This window comes from Chionomys nivalis, chromosome X, assembly GCF_950005125.1.
Source record: "Chionomys nivalis chromosome X, mChiNiv1.1, whole genome shotgun sequence".
NCBI classification, from domain to species: domain Eukaryota; kingdom Metazoa; phylum Chordata; class Mammalia; order Rodentia; family Cricetidae; genus Chionomys; species Chionomys nivalis.
Window position 1 is genome coordinate 92,215,648 of NC_080112.1, and position 24,909 is coordinate 92,240,556.

Here is a 24,909-nt window from a genome sequence, read left to right on the forward strand (position 1 = left end):
AACAGAACTGGACACAATGTAGATATCAACAGATTGTGAAGAGCCTAGCCTCAACAGATATATCTACTCTTGCGTCTATTACTTAGTACATCTTGGAAGAGGGGGAAGAAAGATTGCAAGTGCCAGAATACCAGGAAGTCTCTCTTAGAAATGACTACATAAACAAGACCTGAACAGTAGCAATACCTACAGTTTTGCTAACATAGTGTAAAATTTTATTGGGACTCACCCCTAGAAAAACAACTAAAGAGAACTAACAACTTCTGGGAGGAGAATTAGCCTCTCCTAGGGATAAGTCCCATTATTAGTTATTCAATGCAGAATGACAAGCCTTGAACCCATACACACACAAACAATAAAAGTGAACTCAACAAGATAGATACGTGTGTGTGTGTGTGCGCGCGCGTGCATGCATGTACAAATATATGTACATAACAACAATGAAGAAAAAGAAAGTATCACCTTGAAAATGGAGAGACATGGAAGGGGTTTCAGTGAGGGTAACTGGATAGGGGTGGGGAGTTAAAAGGGAGGGGGAGATGATATAATTCTATTTCAATTTAAAAAACTAAATAAATGCAGAGGCATGCATAATTCATGACTTAGAATACCGAACATAAAATGAATTAAAAATAAAAATTAAAATGAATTAAAGATGCCAGTCCTTCTCAAACTGATAACAAAATGAATTAAAGTTGCCAGTCCTTCCCAAACTGATCTTTAGGTTTCATGAAATTCCTATGCAGGTCCCAGTAAGTATTTTTGTAACCATAGATAACTTTATTTTGAAGTTTATAGTGAAGTGCATGGGACCTTGGTTAGCTACAAAATCATTGAAGAAAAAAGTGAGAGGAAATATTTTCTTTATATTAATCCCTCCAGTCCATGTACAATAATCAAGACTGGTAGAATAGACACATAGATCAATGATGTACACCAAGAAGTCAGAAGTAGTCCCACAGGATGTTTATAATCAATGTTTGGCCAAAGTGGAAAGGCATTCAATAGAGGAAAGATATGTTTATACATAAAAGATAGCAGAGCAGTTAAGCACTTATAGGCAAAAAAGTGAACCTCAACTTCAAATTTCATGTATGAATCAATTTGAAATAGATACTAAACTTAAATATCAAACTTGAAACTCTTAACAATTTCAGAACAAAAAATAGGAGAAAATGCCTAAGATCTAGAACGAGACACATTTATTAACCATTGCTACACAACATGCTCCATGAAAGTAGATTTTGAGAAAATCAACAACTTTGGGGTTAGATAGGTGACTTGGTGGGCAAAGCACTCACAAAACAAACAGCAAGTGGCAAGCATGAGGACCAGAGTTCAGATTCCTGGAACCCAAGCATTGTGCAGTTTGTAGCAACCCTGTGCAAGTTCAATGCTCAGAAGGTGGAGACAAGAGACTCAGCTGCAAGCTGGCTGGCTAGACTAGCTGTGTGGGTGAGCTCCGGGTTCAATCAAGAGACCTTCTCTCAATGAACAAGGTAGAGCACATTAAGGAAGACTCTTGACATCAAGCTCAGAACTCCATATACATATACTCTTAAATACACCTCCACACATGTGAGTGCACGTACATGAAAACACACACACACACACATAAACATATATATGTATATATTATACACATATACCACACATACACATCCTTATAAGAAACCCATTTCATCTGTAAAAGCCTACAAAAAGAGAGTGAAAGACAAACTACAGACTAGGAGAAAATTTTCACAGAGATAGATATATAAATGTGAAATAAGCACATGACAGGATGATAGATATCATTAGACATTAGAGTCAGCTGTCATGATGCATAGCTGTGATTCTAAAGCTTTGGATATTAAAGCAAAAAGATCGTAAGTTTGAGGTTAGACTGAGCAACAAATGGGGTTAAATCTTAAAACAACAAAAAGACAAACATATCATTAGATATAAGAAGACATCTACTAGAATAAATAAGTAAAAATAATAGCATCAGGAAATGCAGACAGAAACACACATAATCTGTATCTCACACACATACTGGCAATGGGCATATTAAAAAAAAGTAAAGTTTCTCTAAAAAGAATTAAGCAGTTCTTATACAATTATATATGCAGCTGCCAAACAAACAAGAATTTCACTCTTGGCCATTTGTCCTATAGCAATATAATGCTCTTTATACGAAAATTGTAGAAAAATATTTGTAGCAAATTTTTGTAATAACACAAATTTAAAATCAACCCTTCAATGAGTTATAACACCATATAACCATATTGTAGAATATTGTGCAATCATAAGAGAATCAGGCTATTGATAGGTAGAATAAGTTGAATTTTCTTCTAGTAGATCATCTTGGGGAAAAATTTGCTTCCAAAATATTACATACTGCTGGGCGGTGGTGGCGCACGCCTTTAATCCCAGCACTTGGGAGGCAGAGGCAGGCGGATCTCTGTGAGTTCGAGACCAGCCTGGTCTACAGAGCTAGTTCCAGGACAGGCTCCAAAGCTACAGAGAAAACCTGTCTCGAAAAAGAAAAAAAAATATATTACATACTGTCTGATCCCATGTAATATTCTTCAGTGATAAAATTATTGACACGAAGAACAGTTTCTTTTTGCCAAAGGTAGTTGTAGGAGGAAAGACAATGAATGTGACTAAAAATAATGACAGAATCACTGTGGTGGTGGCAGTGTTCTATATCTTGACTGTGGTGGTGGTGATATGAATCTGCAGATATAAAATTTCATAGAACTGCATACCAGATAAAAAAACTACATTTAAAACTGTTGAAACAGAGTAAAGTAAAAGGGATGTCAAAATGCCAATTTTGGGCTGTGATGATAACTATAATAATGCATGATATTTAGTATGAGGGGAAAGTAGGTGAATCTAGATTCTGAAAAAGTTTTTACAACTGAAAATGAATCAACAATCATATAGAAAACAAATCTAAAATGAGTATGAGATTATTTTTAATCCTATTTCCATTTGCTAAATAAAGAAAATAAAGTGTGTAGATAGCAATCAGCTGAAGTTGGAAAAGAACTGGTAGAAAGGCTACATTTAAACCAGAGCTAAAACAAGGACCACAGCATTTATATAAATAAAGAATTGCTCAGGGAATTACGGCAGCCACATTTACTGTTGCCAAAAAAATGTATAAACGATCTTGAGTGGATTCAATAGAACTAACTAAGTAGAACCAATTGACAATGATAACTTGCTTTAAGCCGCTAAGTGTGGGGATATTTTATCATGTAGTAATCTAGATACTATATCAACCAGCAAGAGTGAGTGGTTTCAGCCAGCTAGATGAGGTTTTTAATCTCGGTGAGTCCATTTATTTCAAATGCTAGGACCCATGACTGCCCTGTTTCTTGAAACCCATTTTCCTGAATAAGCCTGTAAACATGTTGGACGGAATGATGAGAGCTGGAGCACACATACAAAGGACATTCAACAACCAGTTCTAGCCCTTGAAGAACTCTGTTTAGTGATACAAAATATCAACATATTAAATGACACAGAAACAGTTATAAGGCAACAAATCTCCAAGTTCAAGCTAATTTACTACAGCCAAATTGAATGCACGTGGCATCGTATGACTACAGACGTATGGCTACAGAATGGAGCTAGACATTTTAAGCCCCCAAGGCAACATCTCAGAAAGGGCATCTCTCTTTTGTTAACAATGAAATAAACATCTCCAGCAATGCCAGACCTGGTTGAATGATATTAATGCTTAACTAGGTAGAAAAAGAAGGCTTCCTTCCAGGGACAATTATTCTTGTCTCCATTTTCATTTGTTCCTTGCTCCCAATATGTGGATTTTTGTTTGTTTGCTTGCTTGCTTTTGGCTAACCACAATTTCATAGAGCATAAATTGTATTTCCATTTATAGAATGGAGATAATAAAGTGCGGCTAGTTAAGAAACAGGATAGATAAACTAGAATTTCATATATGTCATTTACTAGCTGTATGACTACATCTAGCATTCATCCACTGCTAGTATCAGTTTCCAATTCTGTGAATGAAGAAGATGATCTGAACAACACAGAAGGTCCCCAGCACCTCATAATTGAGGCCACTGATAGTTTAGATTATAAGAAAAGTGTGAGGGCTTTAAATAGTAATATTGATGTAGTGCATTGAATGCACACTTGAAGCCATAAAGCGGAGCACAGATGTTTAGAATATCAGTATTATTCAGTTCATGGACAAAACACCTTCATCTCTCCTCTAAATTTCGTCGCTCAAAGTACAAATGGGTACTGTCTGTCAAGAATATGCTTCAGCGAGTTTTCGAGGATTCTGACGAATCTTTATAACTGTATCACAGAAGCACATATCAGTAGTAGTGTGTCTGGGAGCTCCGGAAACATTCTTCAGTGGTGCTATTGGAATTTTTGAAAATCAAGTCCTTAGTCCAATATGAAGTCTTCAGGTCTGCTGAAACAGCTGTGGTGATAGATCACTTCAAATTGTTTTTCCGCAGGGATTGAGAGTTTGATCTCTTTGTGTCAGAAGCAAGATTTCTTGAGTCCTCAGTCTCCCCCGCCTTACCTCTTATCCTCATCACCTCCTTAAAAACATCAAGCTTTTGTCACTTGACACAGTAAAGCTATGAGAAATGGCTAGAAATGATATGTTTTAGGGCGTAACTGTTAAGGTTCCTTCAACTTGCACACCGACCTCAGGCTCAGAAACAGACCAGGTGCAGAGGAAAGGGTCCTTGTCCCTCATGAGAGAAGGTGCGGGGCATCTAGGCAGAGGAGCCATGGATAGCCAGAGTTTAGGGTCTTCAGGACATTCATCAGGAGTGGGGAGCTCTTCAGAGCATCCAATGCAGAGGAGGAGGACAGGCTGCAGAAGATGTGCGGTCCCTTTAAGACCCCAACGCTCTACTAGCCAAAGGAGGGGTGTGTGGTGGGGGCGCTGCGTGATGGGAAAGTGCCGGCTGAGCCTCACACTTTCTCCCCGTTTTGTAACTTTCAGGTCTGGGGTGTAGGAATAAATCCCGTTGCCGGGACCAAGAAAGAGTGCGTGCTAGCAGAGACTGGGCTGCTCGCTGGAGGACTTCCCGCCAGCGCCAGGCTGCCCAGCCAAGTGGGGAGCAGACAGGCGGGCGGGCAGGTGGCCCCGGGCCGCCGCACCCCGCGCCTTGGCTCTGCCCCCTGGAGCCAAGCGAGCCTCTGCTCCCTCGTGGTGCGAGGGCGGTGATGTTTTTCCTCCCACCCACTTTTGAGTCCCCCCTCCCCCCTCGCGCGCTCTCAAGCTCTCGCCACAACCTGCGAGCCCCAGACCTCGGAGGAGCGCCCCAGGGAACTCAGAGCGTTTGCAAGCGTGGCAGACGGAGGAGGCCAGTGCCCAGGTCAGTAAGCAGTGCCCTGCCGCCTTTCACCCCACCCCTGCCTTTCTTTCCAACCTTTTCACAGGTGGGGTGCATTCTGTTGACTGGAACTATCCCTAGACGTTCCCACAGGGCACCTTGAACTCTGTGACTTGCCATCCCAACCAGTTCTATGGTCTTGCTGATGGAATAAAGGTGGAACCCTAGATACCCCATGAGACACACTCGGGACTGGGGATTTGAACCTGCAACTCGGTGCTCCCTGTTTGGCCCGAATTTCTTCTTGCTTTGGTACTTCTTAGACTTCCAAAGGCGGTACAGGCACTCTGTGCCAAGCTACCTACAGGGTCTATACTTTGCTTTATGACTACATGTGTGCAGGAAAGAGGGTTTTTGTTCCTTTAGTGAAGTGCTGTGGACTGATTCACAGTAAGTTAAAGAAACAGGGTGGGTGGAAGAGAAGCTCCTGTCTCTTCTGGGCATCCTACACACACACACACACACACACACACACACACACACACTGTTTTTGTTGTTGTTGTTGTTGTTTTCTCCAGGTCCAGACTTCTGGGATCAGAGTTTGAGACACTAGGCTCAGGAAACAAAATAGAATTGCTTGATTTCAGGGCCTGGAAAGCCTACCTTCCAGCCCTGCCACTAACTCAACCCTGATTTCCTTCTCTCTCTCTCTCTGCAGCCCCCTGAGTTTGAAGGTTTAATTGTATGGAATAAAATGCAATGCTAGATTGGAAGGGGTTTTATAAGCCAAAAACCAAGGCGTTCTTAGTCGTAAGCAGTGATGAAGGCCTGACTCTGAAAAGAGATACCTTGGACTCAAACTCTCATCTCTCTTGGGTAACCTAGCAGGAGTTAACTGAGCTTCTGTTGTTGGGTGGTAGTGTGGCCAGAGGATTTCAGCAGATGGACAAGAATGGGAGTCTCCAGTGTCTTTCTTATTGCTTGTCAGAAAGAACATTGCTACCCAAGGGGATACCTCTCAGATGATATTGACTGAAATTACAAGGTCGGTCAAGCTTCGCCCTGAGCGTTAGACACTGTCAGGTGTGAGGAGCTGCCTGACAACTATGCATTGGTTGACTTTTCTTTAGGGATGTCTCTGGGTCTGTTCTGCTCAGGAGATCTGTTTTGGGAGTGGACCCAGATGGTCTTGCAGTTACAGCTGAGCACGGAGCAATTGGTCTCTTTGCTCGATGCAGATGAGCAGTGTGAACCCCGGTTTCCTAGAGGCACCTCAATAGATGCAGTTCCCTGGGTGTCTGACACATTTCTCCATCTCTTGGAAAGCCCACACAGTCCCCCCACCCAATCCTTGCCGCCAGGGTTATTTGCAGGATTTTGCTTTCTCTGTTCCTTTCTTCTTGGGTCCTGGATCTTCGGTCCCCACCCTAACCCGGCAGTGGTTACAATTTTAAGTAACCTGTCAAAGAACCAGTGCAAGTTCAATAGCACAGCAGTCTGTGTGAAGCAGAGAGTTAACGCAGAAATAACTCCAGTTAACTGGGTCAAAGTATAATTTGAAAAATTAGGGACATTTTGGCTCTTTGCAGGAATAAGAATCCAATGATTCCTGAGTGATGCTTACGTTTCTTGCTGTAGTCCCAACAAATGTCTCCTACAATCCCTGCTCCCAAATTGAAAGGTAAAGGAATAAAGAGAAATAGAATAATGAAGAGCCCTGGAGAGGGAACCCTTCTCAGTTCGTATTTCTGCACAAAATACAAAGCAAGACTTCAGGATCTTGTAAATCCTAAGTGAATATTTATAAAATGAATCCTTTTCTGATGTGCTCCATCACCTCCTGGGAGGCCACATAGATGACAGGAACGCCAAAAGAGATTAATTGCTCTCTACTCACCAACTTTCCTGTTTGCTCATAACATTAGTTGAGACCCAAAAAAAGCAAAAATTCTAAGGGCCATTTTCTTGCCAACTTGAGTTATGAAGCAATGCTACTGTTCACCAAATCGCCCAACCATTGTACAAGAAAAACAACCCCGTTGATTCTTGCATGGGGAGACTCAAAAGCCATGGTTTCAGAAGTACCTCCTGAGAGCCATATATGATTGTGATAAATTAGATTTCAACAGTTAAAACAGTTAAAAATCTTTGTCTTTTGGAGGCTTGGAGGTCCAGGGAAGAACTCTGTTGAGGTGGGTGGCTGTGTAAAAGTGTTAATAAAAATGCTTTCTTTCAGAGGGATCTAGTAACCCTCGACGTGATGTTCTGAATGACTGAAAGTGAATTGGAAACATACAGAACAGACGAAAGCATTAAAATTGAGGCTTCAGCAAGGCTGGGCATGTGCTCGAGGAAAATTTGAACCTTTCATAATATACTAAGAGAGCTGAGAAAGAAAGTAGATGGGTGCTACAAATAGGCCTGACAGCACAAATAATTCTCTAGGATCAGTTTGTTCTCAGGTGTGCATGTATTCGTAATCTGCATTTTTTTTTTTTTACAAACTATCCCTGTGTAGCCCTACTGGCCTTGAACTTGGAGTGATCCTCGTGCCTATTGGGAATGCAAGCATGCACCACGAGGCTGGGCTGGGCAGAAACAATGGATTTTTTTAATGATCGTGGCAGTTTCATAGCATTTAAAGTAAAAGCTGTGACATCCACTTTAGAGCCCAAAGAGATTCAGTTCTCTAAAATGAACATCTACATTGGATTCTCTGAAAACACCACGGTGTTTAAGTTCCTACTTAGGATTAACCACTGATTGAATGCAATGCTTCTAGAAGATTTAAATATCTTCCAATCGCCTGTTGAAAGAATTTTGTAAACTCTAAAGTCCAAGGAACTGGTCGTGACAGGATGTGAGCAAATTTCTGTGTTTTAAGTCTTCTAAAGCTGAAGATTTCAATCCTTCCCACCAATGCCTATTTTTAAAGAATTGTGGTTGTTTTAACAGCCTCTTGCATGGTGGGACAAATTGAATGAATCATTGTTGAAATTTGCTTATTTTCTTTTAAAATTACCCATTTTACATTTCCTTTCACAATGGACTTCATGGAAAGGAATATGTCTGCACTATTCTAAGCAATGAAACTTCTCAGATGTTGGATTGCATCCATTATTGGGTTACATCTACCTTTTCCAACATAAGCACTCATAGTGAAGATTCTCTTAGAGCTTCTAGAAGATAACAAGAGAAACACTGATCGAGGAAGGACCCTTAAAGTGTTAATGATAACATTAGTCTGAAGCTAACTAAGACTAGTAAGCTTGCATTTCAGAAATCATTGCAGGCGAATGCTCGCTACTTGAACATTGTTTGCTGAAACTGCCCTTTTATAAGCTCTAGTTTCAAGATTCTCTCTCTCTACCCACCAAAAATAAAATGTCCTGAGAAATCAATTTTAATTTCTTTAGAAAAGATTTCAAATTTTCTTTTTCTATGACTTGCTTGTAAGGATTTAGCCTCAGTGTTGGACAGGAATATGTACTCATCTCATGTGAATTTCCTTCCATAATCTTTACAAGACAGAAGAGGCAAGTCCTTTGTCTTCTGCAAACAATGCCTGCACTCCGGTCCATTCTACAACATTTCTTTCTAGTAAGTTAGAAACCTAAGTATCACTCATGTCATCAATTAAAAGGGATCTATTTTTATTACTTCTTTCTGCTTTCTTCTCAACAGGTTTAGTCCATCACTCTTCGGAGTCTCTGAATTGCATTTTGCAGTAGTTCAAAGAAGAAAAAAGTGGAAAATGGGAGGCTTGAAATATATAGTCTCCTTGGTTTTGTTCTTTATTTTCCTAGAAGGAGGCAAAACAGAGCAAGTAAAACGTAAGTGTCTTGCATTTAAAAACTATCTCAAATTCATCACATCTCTTTGAACCCGGGCTCATAATCTGTGGGAATTATGACTAGTTCAAATGTGGCCATGGTGCTATTCTATGAGAAAAAAGTAACTGTTACTGATTTATGCATGAATTGATAAAATAATGAGAGAGCTTTGAATCAAGCCAACTAAACTTGAGGCTGTTTTTCTGATTATCATATAGTTTTCATCTCAAAGAAAACATGACACATTTTCACTTTCCTGTTCTCAACTGTACAAATATTCCATTTTACGTAACTCTAAAAATATCTGACAGATGATCTGGATTTTTTCCCGTTTTCAAACTCTTCAGTGAAAGTTTTAGTTTATGGAAAAGAGTAAAACAAAAACAAAACAAAACAAAAAAGCAAAGAAAGGCAGGCTTTGCACATCCCTAATACTGAAAATCAATGTAAAAACTGAGTTCAGACCCAGTGATGAAATTTAGCTTCCAAGAACTGTTAGGAAATTAGAAGTCATTTATTGAAAGGGATGTCCACACAAACCCAAGGAATAGTTCTAGAAAATCAGCGATGTGTATAGGCTAACACATTAGAGGAAACAGAGGGTGGCAAGAGCTCTCTCTCTCTCTCTCTCTCTCTCTCTCTCTCTCTCTCTCTCCTCTTTCTTTCTCCTCTATCTCTCTGTGTGTGTGTGTGCGTGCGTGTGTGTGTGAGTGAAGTGTAATTACCCCCCAACACACACATACTTGCTGTCACCGACTTATCTGTTCTTATTACAAGCTCTCTGCTGCATTTGAACAATGTACACCTCAACTTCTTGTGTCCACTTACAGCCACTTCTGAGGTGTATGCTAGCTCTAAATTTGAGGGGGGAAATGAGCTTTGATTCCTTTTTAGAACTACATAGGAACAAAAAGGTAGAAGAAGAACAAAGTGAAATTGGTCCAACGGGGGCGTATTTTGATCTCCACTGAACTTATTCGTGAGAAAGAACTACAAATGTTCTTGGTAGGAGCTGTAGAAGCATCTGAATCCCATCACTTGAACATTTATCTCTTCTATACGTAGAACTAAATATGGCAGGCAGAAGGCTTGTTTGCGTGAAGGGCAGAACCAAGCCTCTATTATCATTAAGAGCGTTTCTGGCCCACAATGATTTTTACAGCCAGCAGTCTTCTTCCTAGGAGAAAAAGTGCATTTGATAAGCAACTTAAACATCAGTGATCTGTAGTGCTATCTAGCGTGACTGAGGCATAAATGGAAGACAATTCGGGGGCAGGGCTGTGAAAGGAAACTTGAATCAGCCTCTCCCCTTGTGCTTTTCATATTACTCACTTTCCCGGCCATCACAGAGTAGTCCCTATCAACGTACTTTCCTCTTATTTAAGTGCATGTGATAGAAATGTCTGTTCCTTCTTTAATCAGTTCCCAATCAGTGGGGAATAAAAATTCCTGGCCTCTTAGAAAGACACTTCCCTTATAGCCTGTGTTGCTGATGGCCTCATGGGGGATATTGTAACTCTCAATAGACCATCTCTTCTTGGAGGTCTTCCATATTTACAAAGTATTGAGGAATATTATCCATAAAACTTGGAGCTTTGTTGACAAAGCAAAGAAAGAAGATTTATGAGCCCTGAACCGATACTCTCTAATGTTTCCTTGTGTCTATTTTGTCCCAAGCCTTTTAATATTTGGTTGGTGTCACAGTAATTATGTAAAGGATGATCTAAGGCACTGGTTTTGATCTAACATTTCAGATTGTAGTTAGATGCTGAGGCCACCATAGTGGTCATTCTTTACTGCCATTTCACCTGGCTGCACCCAAACCAAAGATACACGAAATATAATCTTTACTAAGGAGGAAATCTTGTAGTGTGTGCTTCCTGTATGCTTCACACATGTGAGTGTTCATGCACAGACATTTATATTGATACTCTAACAACAAGTTAGGAACAGTGGAAATAACAATTCAATGGAAAATGTTCCATAAATGATCCAATTACTGTATTACAAATTCATCTCTGTGAAAAATTGGTAGCCCTATAATTTTTTTCTTAAATTATACCTCAGAAAGATAAGTATATGCATGCTATCTATTAAGGTCATGTCAAAACATTTCTTAACAACAATGTCTTATCTTTTTAATGCCTACGTCATTTTCAACTGCATGTATGTTCCATTGTTTAACTAACCAGCCTCCTACTTGTGGTGTATATGTTGCTTTTAGTTTTTGACATTACAAATTAAGGTTATTAGTGAAACCCTTCAGATGCTGAAGGATGTAGTTGTGAAGAATTTTTAGTCAAAGGGTATTTTCAGTTTTTATCTGGATAACTGCTGTCAAATTGCTCTCCATTAAGTTGCTGCTACCTATGGGTGAATGTTCATTATAATTCTTTTACCAAAGTGTTATTAATCTTTATATTGGAGGATCCTCTCAATTCTATTTCATTTTGCCTTGATGTTTTCCTATTCCTATGTGATCTTTTCAATAACATTTTGGATTAATTAAACTTCTTAATTACGCTTTTCTTTTGAGCTTATTTATGTCTAAAATCTTATTTTTGTCATTTCAAATAGTGCTTGTGCAAGTTGTATTTGTATATGAATTTTATAATTCTGCATCGTCAGAGCTGTATTCCTTTCCTCTGTGGCTACTGAATTTCCTGGAAGGTCTCTCCCACCATATATTATTACATTTTCTTTTGGAGTTTATCCATATTTCTCTGTTCCATGTGAAATTTAGACTCATTTATGGGATGCAATAGAGAATTACTTTTTAAGCCTCTGGATGGTAGATCTGTAAGAACTGTTTATGATCATTTTATATTAACTATTCCAGAATTTCTACGAGTGGAAATTACTATATTTTTAAAGGGGAAAAAGTTCTTCAAGGTAAAGAGACATATTTTACATTTTACTGTCTAGTACAGAAAGGAAGGCATAAGAGTACATGAAAAGGACGATTATTTTTAAATTTTATAGAGCGGAGAAAATGTCCAAATATAGAAGTGTTAAGCTTTTCATCTGCTCATACTGTCTGTCTTTTTACTCGAGGAAGCCTCAGTTTTTGATTTTTCAGGTGCTGGTTAGAATAGAATCTTTTCAGTCCAGGAGCTTGTTTGCTCTCCTATCTGGAACAGCCAGGGTGGGATGCATGTGAGGTACCCTGATTACTGTGGCAACACAAAGGATTTTAGGAAAAATGCTTTGTATGCAGAAAACTCTTTCTCACACGGCATGCTGAAGGCTTGTGTTGCCACTTGCTGCTAGCTAATTAGCCAAAGTTATTGTCGCTTTCACAAGAAGGAAGACAGGCTAAGGACACCAGGAATTACTGATAGTGCACTGGAATGGCTAAATGAGCCATTTGTTGCTTATACAAAAGTTTGTTACTGTCCAGCGTCAGCAAAGTTTGAGGTCTTTAGCCAGGAACAGATCTTTCTATAACTCCATTATGCTCTGTTGTTAAAGTTGTAGTCAATGAGGCCAGGAAGCTCTTTTGAAGTTCAAAGGAGCATAACATTCACAGCATAATATTCATGCAAATATGGGACAAATGGGCTGACAAGTTTGCCCCCTTTGGCAGCTCTCACTAAGGTAATGAAGTATTGATCAAAGTGAACTTGAAGAACTGAGTTGTGAAGAATATTTTATTATATGTTTCTAACGAAGCAGACTAGTCTGGCAGAGTCTCTGGAGACAAGAATGTGGCACATGGACCCATTCCTGCCCGGTAAAAGTAAACTGGATCTCCGAGAGACTAGATTCTCACCCATTTTTCTCCTCCAAGCTAAAGCCTACAAACATTTATGCTTGGATTAAGTAAAATGGGACTTTAGAATTCTCAGGAAAGGAAAGGCAAGCCACCAGCATAGAAAGAGAAGGAAGAGGATTAGCAACTTGGACATAGGCAATTTGTGGCCTTGCAGGCATCTGCTGTATCTCTGGTGAAAGCCAGAAAGAGAAGCACAAGTTTTCTAGGATTGCCCCAGCATTTCATATGATTATTAGCAATTAAGAAGAAGCAATAAAGGGAGTGATACCTATCAATGTTTGTGTAGATGGAAGAGGAAGAAGAAAGGGTACCATAAAATCAGGTACGTTTTATCAGGCATGGTACATGTGCCTGTAATTTCAGCACTAGAAAGACTGAGTTTAAGTGAATTACAGCCAGCCTGGGCTGACATAGTGAACACTTTCTTCTTTTAATTTTATTTTAAAATTTATTTATTTTATATGCCAATCACAGTTTCTGCTCCCTCCTCTCCTCCCATTCCCTTCCCCCACCTCCTTTCTACTCCACCCCATCCACTGGTCAGAAAGGGTAAGGCCTCCCCTGGGAAGTCAACAAAGTCTGGGCATCAAGTTGAAGCAGGATCAGGCTCCTCCCCCTGCACTAAGACTGAGCATGGCATCCCACCATAGGGAGTGGGTTCCAAAAAACTAGCTCATGTGCCAGGGACAGGTCCTGGTCCCACCTACACAGGCCCCACAAACACACCAAGCCACACAACTGTTGCCCACATGCAAAGAGCCTGTCAGTCAGGTACCCTCTTTGCTATTGCTAGGAGTCTTAGCTGGGGATCATCCTTGTGAATTCCTCGGAGTTTCACTGGCACTAGGTTTCCCCCTAAACCCCTAATAATCCCCTCTATCAAGATATCTCTTTCATTGCTCTCCCTCTCCATACCATCCCCAACCCTTCCAACCTGATCTCTCATGTTCCCATCCCCCATGAACTGCTCTTTACCCTCCCCCCCAACTCCCAGCTTACTCAGGAGATAGGAGCACTGTCTTAATCTCCAGACAGCTTAATATTTTTCAAAGTAAATTTTGGATTTTTTTTATGGTATGGGAGCATGGTGACTTTGAGATTAGCCTAGATTCAACCTGTTGATTTACAGCTATCTTCTCTACTTGGGGAATGGTACCCTCTAGATCATCAATTTTCCTATCACTGCAATGGAAGAAAGAGTAATCCCCTTTGGATTGCTTCCCCCCCCCTGCTGTGATAAAATACCTGACAGAGGAAGCAAGGTTAGGGAAAGAAGCCTTTCTTTGACTCAAGAGTATGGTCCATCGCAGCAAGGTGGACAGGGCAGCAGGGATGTGAGGCAACCGGTCACACGGAGTCTGTGCTCAGGAAGCAGAAAGGGACCAGTGCTGCTATTCAGCACCCTTTCTCCTGTTTGCTCAGATGGGGACTGGAGTCCATGGGATGGTGCTTCCCTCAGTTAGGAGAGTTCTTCCCACACTGGTTAAACTCATCAAAAAGCCATCACAGGGATCCCAGAGATTTGTTTTCAGAGTATTTCTAATCCAGTGCTCCAATGTGGGTCTTTGTATCTGTCTCCTTTCATCACCTGATGAAGGTTACTGTTCAGGAGGATGCCTATATGTTTTTCTTTGGAGCAGAAGGAGAGAGAGCACAAGCAAGGAACTCAGGACCGCGAGGGGGGCACCCACACACTGAGACAATGGGGATGTTCTATCGGGAACTCACCAAGGCCAGCTGGCCTGGGTCAGAAAAAGCATGGGATAAAACCGGACTCACTGAACATAGCGGACAATGAGTAGTACTGAGAACTCAAGAACAATGGCAATGGGTTTTTGATCCTACTGCACGTACTGGCTTTGAGGGAGCCTAGGCAGTTTGGATACTCCTCTTAGTAGACCGGGATGGAGGTGGGTGGTCCTTGGACTTCCCACAGGGCAGGGAACCCTGATTGCTCTTAGGGCTGACAAGGGAGGGGGACTTGATTGGGGGAGGGAAATGGGAGGTGGTGGTGGGGAGGAGGCAGAAATCTTTAATAAATAAATAAATAAATAAAATCTAAAAGAAAAAAAAAGCCAAAGCCAAATTACATGGTCCACTAAATCTTAAGATGAAAAATAGAAACAAAATGGGATCAACTGACTTGATGCAAAGACAGGTTGCTGTGAATGCCAGCTGGAGTCAGAACTAAAGCCCAGATCTCCAAAGACAATATTCTCTTCCCTATACCAATTTGCCTCTAGAAATTCTTTGAATAAGCCAGTTCATTTTCTTGAAATTAAGCCCAGCTTTTTACATGTGGCAGCAACTTAATATATGAGTGATGATCTAAGTGAATGAATAAAGGCCTTTGTAACTATGTTTCCTTAAGAGAGGCAATGTACCCTTTGGGACTTGAACCAAAGGCTGAGGATAGAATTCAGAAGTAAAGTGATCACCCAGCAGATACAAGGCTCTGAGTTCGTCTCCAATACCACTACAGCAATAATAACAACAAAAAGACTGAGGCCAGGGCTGGAGACTCACACAATGAGAAAGACTGTTGACTGAACAAGAATGATGCTTTGAGTTTGAATCCTTAATAACTCATGTAAAAACCCAGGTGTGGTCATTTGTGTCTGTAACCACAGCAATGTGTGGACAAAGATAGTAGTCTGTGACTTGGGAGCTGTCAACCTAACTCCACATTCACTGAATGACTGTGTCTCAAAAGAATATGTCAGAGAGTTATAGAACAAGACTCTCAGTGTCTTCCTCTGGCCTCCATGATCTAGGCATGCCTTGCACACATACATGTGCACACTTGTTGGAGGAGGCCAGACTTCCCACTCCACACACTACACACATTTGTATCACATGTGTATATCACACACATATGCCATATATATTCATACACACATAAAGATATAGACACAAATAAAAATAAAATTTCAATCCTCAAAAGGCAGGTTCAGATGAAAATTATTCAGAAACCTAAATAAGCCAAATGAAAATTCTAAGAAAGATTAAAAGTATGTTCCTGGGTAGAATTCTTACATTCTGGACAGAGAACTAAACATGAGAGTAGGTTCTGTGGGGATGAGGCAAGAGAAACTATGACTTTGGTTTTGTGTATTTTATTTTGCACAAACCACCTGGACTTTTAATCATATCACAAAGTCACTCTGAAGAGAATTTTATTCATTTAAGATTTATAGCTTGACAACTTCCAAAAATATTGAATATGTTTAGAGATGAAAGACGAGGTAGAAGAATGTAATGATTTTTAAAGATGAAATGAAATCTAGGCCATGTAAAGAAGAGAGAGTAGATACAATTAGCATGTAGTTAGGCAGATTGGAGCTTCCTTTTTTGAAATTTGGCTTGCACCTTCTCAATAAAAAAGAGAGCAACTTCAGGTTTGTTGAAAAGTAACAGTAACATCTATAGAGTAGTCTTGTCTCCTGTCTACTTAAGCTGTATTGATCATGAGATGCTAAAATAATGCATATTTGGTGTGGTACAAGGAGAACAGCTGTAAGCCGTGCCACATAATATAAAGAGGAATTCTTTGTTTGCTTTTTTGTTGGGTGGGGCAGGGTTCGAGACAGGCTTTCTGTGTAGCTTTGGGGCCTGTCCTGGAACTAGCTCTTGTAGACTAGGCTGGCTTCAAACTTACAGAGATCTGCCTGCCTCTGCCTCCCGAGTGCTGGCATTAAAGGTGTGCACCACCACCACCTGGCTAGTATTTCTTTATTATCCATCTGTCCTAGTATTGGCTTCATTGCTGTGAAGAGACACCCTGATCATGGCAACTCTTATAAGGGAAATATTTAATTGAGATGGCTTGCTTATAGCTTCAGAGGTTCAGTTCCTTCTCATCACAGTGGGGAGCATGGCAGTGTGCAGGTAGATGTGGTGCTGGAGCTGAGAATGCTACAATTTACAGGCAACAGGAAGTCAATTGACTGTTAAACTGGGAGAAGCTTGAGCAAAAAAGGCCTAAAAGCCAGCCCCCACGGTGACACACCTACTTCAACAAGGCCACACCTCCTAATAGTACCACTCCCTTTGTGGGGCATTTTCTTTCAAACCACCACACAATCTGTAAAGGAATATGGCAGAAATTAAGTAATAATGAAATAACTATCTTTCAGAAATGATGAGACAATGTGGTCCATCTATTTTATTTAACATTTAGTAACATTAGTTAATTGACTATTAGAGTAATAACAACTGTAGATATTGAAAGAAACTTTACATTAGCATGGTTGTTTTTCTAGCATAGATGCTCACTGATAAAGATTCAGAAAATATATAAACATGTGAGAAAAACAATCATAATCTTAAAATCTGTAGATAATCATAGGTGATTGTTATAGCTACTTATAGAGTCCTTTCTTCTAAGCTCAAAATACATATATACTAAATAAAAGACTCTTTAAACCAATTTGAATCAGTGTTTCTTATGTTGATTCACAGTTGTAATCTATAAAATGTACTAACACTGAACATATATTCTCATGCTGTCCAAGAGAAAAAGTTGGTTCTATTGTGAAATGTTCAAGAGCCCAACTTGTACTCTTGATCAAACAGAAAATATTTCTAGTCAAACAGAAGGTCTCCTTTAGCTAAAACTTGTGAAGCTGAGGTGCTGATAGGAAGAACTCTTTTTTAAAACAAGAACTTGGATTTTTGCCCACAGTCCTACGCCATATGACATGGAACAGATTTTTTAGCCAGAAAAAATTTCAGGTCAGGTTTCACCAGCCAAGTAGCCTTTCTGTAAAAGGATCTCCAGGTGGCCTCTAGAAAGACTAATGAGAATACCATCCACTCTCAGTTATCCATGCTAATAAGAGATAGAAGGACACGATGAATTGAAATTTCACGGCATATCGTCAGTTCTCATCTTAGCCAATGGTGTTAACTTCCTCCTGTGTCAACCATCTTTGAACTATAGACTCTTTTATCCCCATTGTGTTTGAGTACCTACTAGTAGAAAACTGAAGTAGCCACAAAGCAAATAAAGAGGGGGACATGATATGTGTACGGTACCTCTCATGGGTATGGTGCTTTATTTGTTTTATTTTTGTTTAGTTGTTTTGTTCTCTCTCTCTCTCTCTCTCTCTCTCTCTCTCTCTCTCTCTCTCTTTGTATAAAATTGAATTATTTTAGGGCATATGACCCAGCAAATATGATTGAAATGGATGAAGGAATAAGTCATAACAGCAGAATGAGGAATTTGACTTCTTAGATTTCCTTTTTCACTGTTTTTTTTTTTTTTCCATAACTGGAAACAAGGTTCTTTTGTAGTCCTGAGGGAAAGGGACAGAATCTTCAACTCCAAAACCTCATGCTAGGGAAATAAACAAATTATGTAGCTACTGTACATTGCGATTCAAGTTTGATAAATGGGCAGGGGGAAAGTACTTTTGTGTTTCTTTTCCCCCTCAGTATTCTAGGAGCTTTTTAAAGAAATTAATAATTAAAAAGGAATTTGTTTACTTGGTGTCTCTACTTCACACAACTCATAGAAAGATTCATTTTTCCCTTTCCACTGACTGTATGTGTCATAGTAGAATAAATATTATTGTAATATTGACATAGTGATGTGTCTACAGTAAGAGCTGTTATCAAAAACAGTTCATGGGAATGTCTTCTTGGCTTTGGACTAGTGATAGAGTTCTTGACCCTTTGATCTACTCTTGGGAGAGGGGCAGAGCACTGATGGCACAGATGTGCGTTTCTGTGGCTATTTACGTTTTGTATTGTTCCTGTTAACAGGGGCTACCAAAGTAGCAGGAATTTCCACTTCTAATTAAGGCCAGCTGAGCTATTGGAAAACTAGCTATAATGATGCTGGTTGAAAGTCCATTTCACATCTTAGTTGGATTCCTTTGGGACTCTCAGATACCGGCAGTTAGTAGTAAGTCATTCCTTCTGCAGCTTATCTCTCTGGGATATTGACAATGGGTTGCTGACTTTTCTTCTTCATCTTTCCTGGAGATTAGTGTAGCATCCATGTTTCAACAAAATCAGCTCATTTGTGCTGGCTGGCATTTTGGTGTGGTTGAATATAAATTGTAGCTCATTAAATTCTTTCCTGGGTGGTGTCAAAAGTTTTTGAAGTCCAAACTCATAAGCATATGTTGAAGGTGGATTTATCCTAGTTTTTGAAAAGTAATAATGTTCAGTGTTCTCTTGGAGAAACGTTTATGATTATAAAAACCACTCCATTTTGAGCAACGTTATAATATTACTTAATGACTCTTGTTTAATTTTATTAAATGCTTGAAAAAAATCACTGTCAGTAATTGCCAGAGCATCATTTAACAGCAACAATATTACTATTTAGCTCCTTGCCTTCCCCTGATCCCTTTCTTTTTCTTCATCAAGGATTTCTTGGGCATAATTAGCTAAATATCATATCATTGACATAAGACCAATGTATGTGATGTAAGGTCATTGTATTTGCATTAAAATTGATTTTCTATCAGCAGTGGTGTTTTGAGTAAGGTTTCTGCAATCTCTGATAGTGTAATTTGGAAGACAGTGGGATAGTAATGTGGCTTCAATAAGTTGTTAGCATATGGGGGAAAGATTTGTAGGTTTACAAGAAAGGAAAGGGTATTTTAACTTCGAGTAACTTTTGTCTTCCAAACAATATTGCCTTTGCTCAAGAGAGCTACTCTAAACCTTACGTTTTGTCACTGATACAGATCCAGAAGTTCAAGTTAAGCATTGTCCATCTAATAATTTGGAATGTTACTTCTTTCATTTATTTCTTTCATTTGTGTGGTGACTTGGTGTGACTGGAAGTCAGAGTCAAACTTGCAGAAGCCTCTGTGCGTCTTCCAACATGTGGGTTAGTGGGCTGATCTCTGGTTGTTAGACTTGGCAGCATGTGCCTTTGCTCACAGAGCCAGCCCACTGACCCATTATGAATATAAGTCTTAGAATGTGTAAAGGCATTTGAAACTCACGTTTAGGTAGGTTGTTTGATTTTAGTGACTGTTCAATCTTTCAAAAGTCTAAATCTTCCATTATCCCATTTGTTCACTAAATAAGGCAGAGATAACCCATCCAAACATGCAGATCACAGCTGATGGCAAAAATTCATTCAACTTAGTATTTTAAATGGATAGATCTGATAGCAACCATGGAGTGAACTAATCCATGCACGAGTAGAATAAAATACACAGTATGCACAATCTATTTTTATGTATACTATGGATTTACACTCAAAATGGGTTGTAAGTAGCCCTAGATACATATGACTATGCCAAACTAATTAGTCTACTTGAAGGAGTCATGTTTGTGAGTTTGTATTCAAGTATACCAGTTGTTTCTAAAACATTGATATAAGTTTTATATGTAGAATGCAAATCATGTGACTATTTGTCAGAGTGAATATAAATTTATTAACAACATATTCACTTTCTTGTCACTAACAAGAGGGTAGGAAAAGATGCCTCATATAGACATTGGTGTTGGGAAATTCATGATCATTGCTCAATAGCTAAAGATTTGGGGATTGCTGAGATATTTCTAAGTTCTATCTGTATAATGAAGCTATGTTTCTAGACTTGCCTGAAAACCACACATGTTCTGTGTAAAAACTATTTTCTTAGTTTCCTATGTTTTTTCAGTGCTAACATGGTCCTGATTACTTGTTCTAACTCAGAAAAAAATAGCTCAATGTAAATTGTTAAGGAAAATGACAATACTGTAAAATTTGAAACAAAAATTATTAATGAAAATGAATACATATGAAGCCTTACTGATAATTTAAAAAGTACTGGTTTCATTATTCCCTATAGAATTTCTGATGTTTAAAGCAACTAAAATATTCATTGCAGATCTTTCTCACCCTCTGATAATGGGAGCATAGGTTAGTATAGCTTTTCTGGGAGAAAGTTTGGCAATATAGATCAAGAATTTAAGAATATGCAAAACTTTTGACCCAAGAGATCTACTTCTTAGAATTTGTATTAAGAAAACAGCCAGTGTAGGAATGCTTGCCATGAAACTTTTAAAAATAGAAATGTCAAAAGTATAATTTGCCAAATAGATAATTGTCTAATGTCAAGGTTAAACTATATATTGATATAGAATAGTGTACCTAGATGCAGAGTATGGGAGACTATTTAATGTAATAGCAATATTCCCATCATGGCATGTCATTTTGTAATAGAAATTGTACATACATGAGGTCTGGATAAAAAGTTAGGAGTTTCTAGTTTCCTGCCTAATATGCAAAGGGCTCCAAAGTTTTCAATTCTATTATGTCAGAAAGTACCTAAATGAATTAAAGATTAACGATTCCTCTTAGATTCAGTAAGATGGGAGATGGAATGAAAGTATATAGATTGGAATGGAGGAAAGAAAACCACGTGTCTTTGCATGCACAAAATTCCAAACTATCAAGATTAATGTATAAAAATCAATTGCTTTCCTATATACTAGCAATGAACAAGAAGAATTTGAACTAAACACATGTATTATTACTTAGCTTAACACTCTTAAAAATAAAATGCATATATGTAAAATCAACAGTGCATCTAATGAAAACTATAAGACTTCAATGAAATAAAAAGAGGAACAAATAATTGGAGAGATAATTCATGTTTGTGGGTAGAAATGCTAAAGATTGTTACTGTTGGTTTTTTTTATAATTTAATGTGTAGTTCAATATCAGTCAAAATTGTAACAGATCTTTTTGTGGGTATTGATAGAGTGACTCAAGTTTGTGTGAAAAGGGAAAAGATACAAAACAGCAAAAAATACTGAGAAATAACAATAACAAAGTCACCAATAATACTTTAGTTCAAAATTGTTATATAAGCTGGAACAATGAAGACTGTGACGTTGGCCAAAGGAAAAATAAATAGATCAATAGAACACAACAGGAAGCCCAGAAATAGACACGTATAAACATTGTCAGGAAACTTTCAACAAAGAAGGAAAGTTGTAAATGAAAAGGGGGAGGGGAATAGGTAGTCTTTTCAATAGATGGTGCTTGAACAGCTAAACACCTATATCCCCAAGTAAACAAATTAATGAATTGAGCCATAGTTCTTACATACTTACAAAGCCTCAGCATGTATCACTGAACAAAGTCTAGGTGGTTGTGTGGCTTTGGCAATGATATTTTAAATAAAACATCAAAGGTGCAATTCATGAAAGAACTGATACACTACACTTTGTTAGAATTAAAGACTTTTGCTTCTACAAAAGACATAGAATCAGCAAATAGTACATTCTAAAATGGAAAGCACCATCCCCAGGAGAGCGCTCTGAGTAACTGCACCAAACGTTTAAGGATGAAATTACATGAGTTCTCTATGGTGTACTCCAGAAGATAAAAGCAAAAGGAGTGCTGACTAACTCATTCCATGATTGCCATATTTCTGTGACTCCAAAGAGTAGACAGAAACATTGCAAAAAAATAGTACACCAACAGCTCCTGTGAATATAAGTTCAAGAATCCTTGAAACTTTTAGTTAATTCAGGAACTGGAGAGATGAATCAATGGTTAAAAAGTTTTTTAGAGAACAGGAGTTTTGTTCCTAACCCATAAGGGTATGGTAAAACTATCTGGAATTCCAGGTCCGTGGGACTTGGCTCTCTCATTTGGCCTCTGCGAGTACCCATATGTGTACCCCTCATGCACAAGCACACACACGTTCATGAAAATAATTAATACATTGACTCCAACAATGTGTGAAAATAATGATTTGATACAAACAAGTGGGGTTTATTGCAGATATGTGAGTTCCAACATTTAAAAATAAGTTAAGGTATTCTATCATATCAACAGACTGAAGAAAATAAACATGATTTTATCAAAAAATGGAAAGAAATAATTTAATAAGATCGAATATTATCTAGCATTCTATGGATAAAAGAGAACTTACTCATCTTGACAAAGAACAGTCAGCATCACACTTAATGCTGCAACACGGGATGCTTTCCCCCTAAGATCAGAAATAAGGAATTAATATGCACTCTGACTTTTTTAACCTTTTACTAAAGGTCCTAGATAATGAATAAATCATGTATACAGACTGAAAGAAGTAAAACTACCTTCATTTACAGATGATATAATTATTCATATAAAAATCCCCAAAGGTCTGGAGGGATGATACAGTGATTAAGAACACTTATTGTTCTTGCAGGAAACCCAAACTTTGTTCCCAGCACCCACGCCAGGTGGCTTACAACTGCCTATTAATTCTAACTGCAGGAGGTCTAACGCCCTTTTATGGCCTCTTCAAATACTTGTACACACACACACAAATATAAATAAAATAAGTATTTTTTTAAAACCCAAAGAAATAACAATGGTGCAAAAGCTTCTGCAACAACACTTAACAAGATTGAAAGATAAAAACTTAGTATACAAATTTCAATTATTTTCTAAATATTATCATCAATGAACACATAAAATTAAACTTTAAAACTTCATTGCCATTTACATTAGTACCGAATGAAGTAAATGCACGGGCATCAATATAACAAAATGTGTGCAAGATCTCTGTGAGGAAAACTACAAACACTGATGAAATAAATGAGCTAAACAGAAAATGGGTAGAAAAACACATAGTTGTCAGGTATCAGTTCTTACCTCATTCTAAAATTTAAATGAAAGGCAAAATAACCCTGAATAGCTAACACTTTTGAGGGAGAAGAATAAATAGCATCAGAGTTCTGACCCTATACAACTTCAATACTGATGTAAAACTGTAGTAATGAATATAGTGTGGCTTGGTGACAGAATGGAGAAATAGGTGAATATAACATAATACAGAGACAATAAATAGACCAGAACGTATGTAGCTGGCTGAATATTTTTTTCACTAAGGAATAGAGAAAATTCATAAGAATAAAGGCTACCCTTTCGCAAAATAAAATGCATCTACCATGAAACTTCTAGACGGTAACATAACATAAAATCTGGGAGAAATTATATTTGCTATTGGGCCTTGTGATACTATCTCTAAAGCATGTTCTAAGAGAAAGAATTAATAAGTTGGACTGGTTTTAAAGTACAACGTTCTGCTCTGAAGAAAATATTATAATAGAATGGAATGATGGGTCAATATCTGTGTTTTACAGTATGGAGCAAACTCTGAAAGTTGTCAAGAAAAATATGAACAATTCAATTGATTAATGGATAAAATATCCAAAAGACAGTTGACTAAGAAAAACATGCAGGTGACAAATGAAATGTTCAAATTATATGCCACTAAGGAACAACAAAATAAGTGACCATGACTTGACAAGGTGTCTTATTCTCTTTAATACCAGTACTTGGGAGGCATAGGCAGGCATATTTTTGTAAATTTAAGGCCAACATGATCTATATAGAACATAGGGATACATAGTTACACCCTATATGTTGCATTGATTTTTTTTTAAAGACAGTGCTATGTACTTATTATAATTGCCAAACACTGAGAATAACAAGTGCTGGTTGGAATATGGAGCAACAGAAACTCTTTCATTACTGGATAGTCTAAATTCATTTCTGTGGCTGTAATAAGACATCATGACCAAAAGCAACTTGGGGAAGATGGGAATTATGTTACCTTACAGCTTATTGTCTTTTGAGAAAGGAAGCCAGGAAAAGAAAGCAGAGCAGTAATCTGGAGTAAGAAACTAGAGCAGAGTCCACAGATGAATGCTACTTACTGACTTGTTTCTCCTGACTTGATCAACCTTCTCTCTTATGCAACCCAGGACTACCTGAGGAGGAACACTGTCCACAGTGAGCTGGACACTTCCACTTCAATCATCAATCAGCAGAATGCCCCAGCAATTTGCCTATAGCCCAATCTGATTGGGAGATATTCTCAATTGAGGCTTCTTTTTCTCAGACAAATCTAGTTAGTGTCAATTATATAAAACCTAACCAACACAATTGACTCCTTTTCAACTTGACATGCAAACACATCACTATTAAGCTATAAACTTTCCTTTCTTGTTTATCCCC

General features: G+C 38.4%; 1 protein-coding gene across 4 annotated transcripts in view; it reads left to right on the forward strand.

The window, feature by feature from the left end:
* The first annotated feature begins 5,006 nt into the window (after positions 1-5,006).
* The window catches only part of Chrdl1 (chordin like 1), a 117,456-nt gene continuing 97,553 nt past the window's right edge, over positions 5,007-24,909 (forward strand). For 3 of the 4 annotated variants that reach the window (XM_057759949.1, XM_057759951.1, XM_057759950.1), the window contains exons 1-2: positions 5,007-5,366; positions 9,009-9,157. In XM_057759949.1, coding sequence (XP_057615932.1) covers positions 5,215-5,366; positions 9,009-9,157 — 301 coding nt within the window. In that variant the 5' untranslated portion in view covers positions 5,007-5,214. The remainder of the gene's footprint in view (positions 5,367-9,008; positions 9,158-24,909) is intronic. The other variant, XM_057759952.1, reaches the window with a different exon arrangement.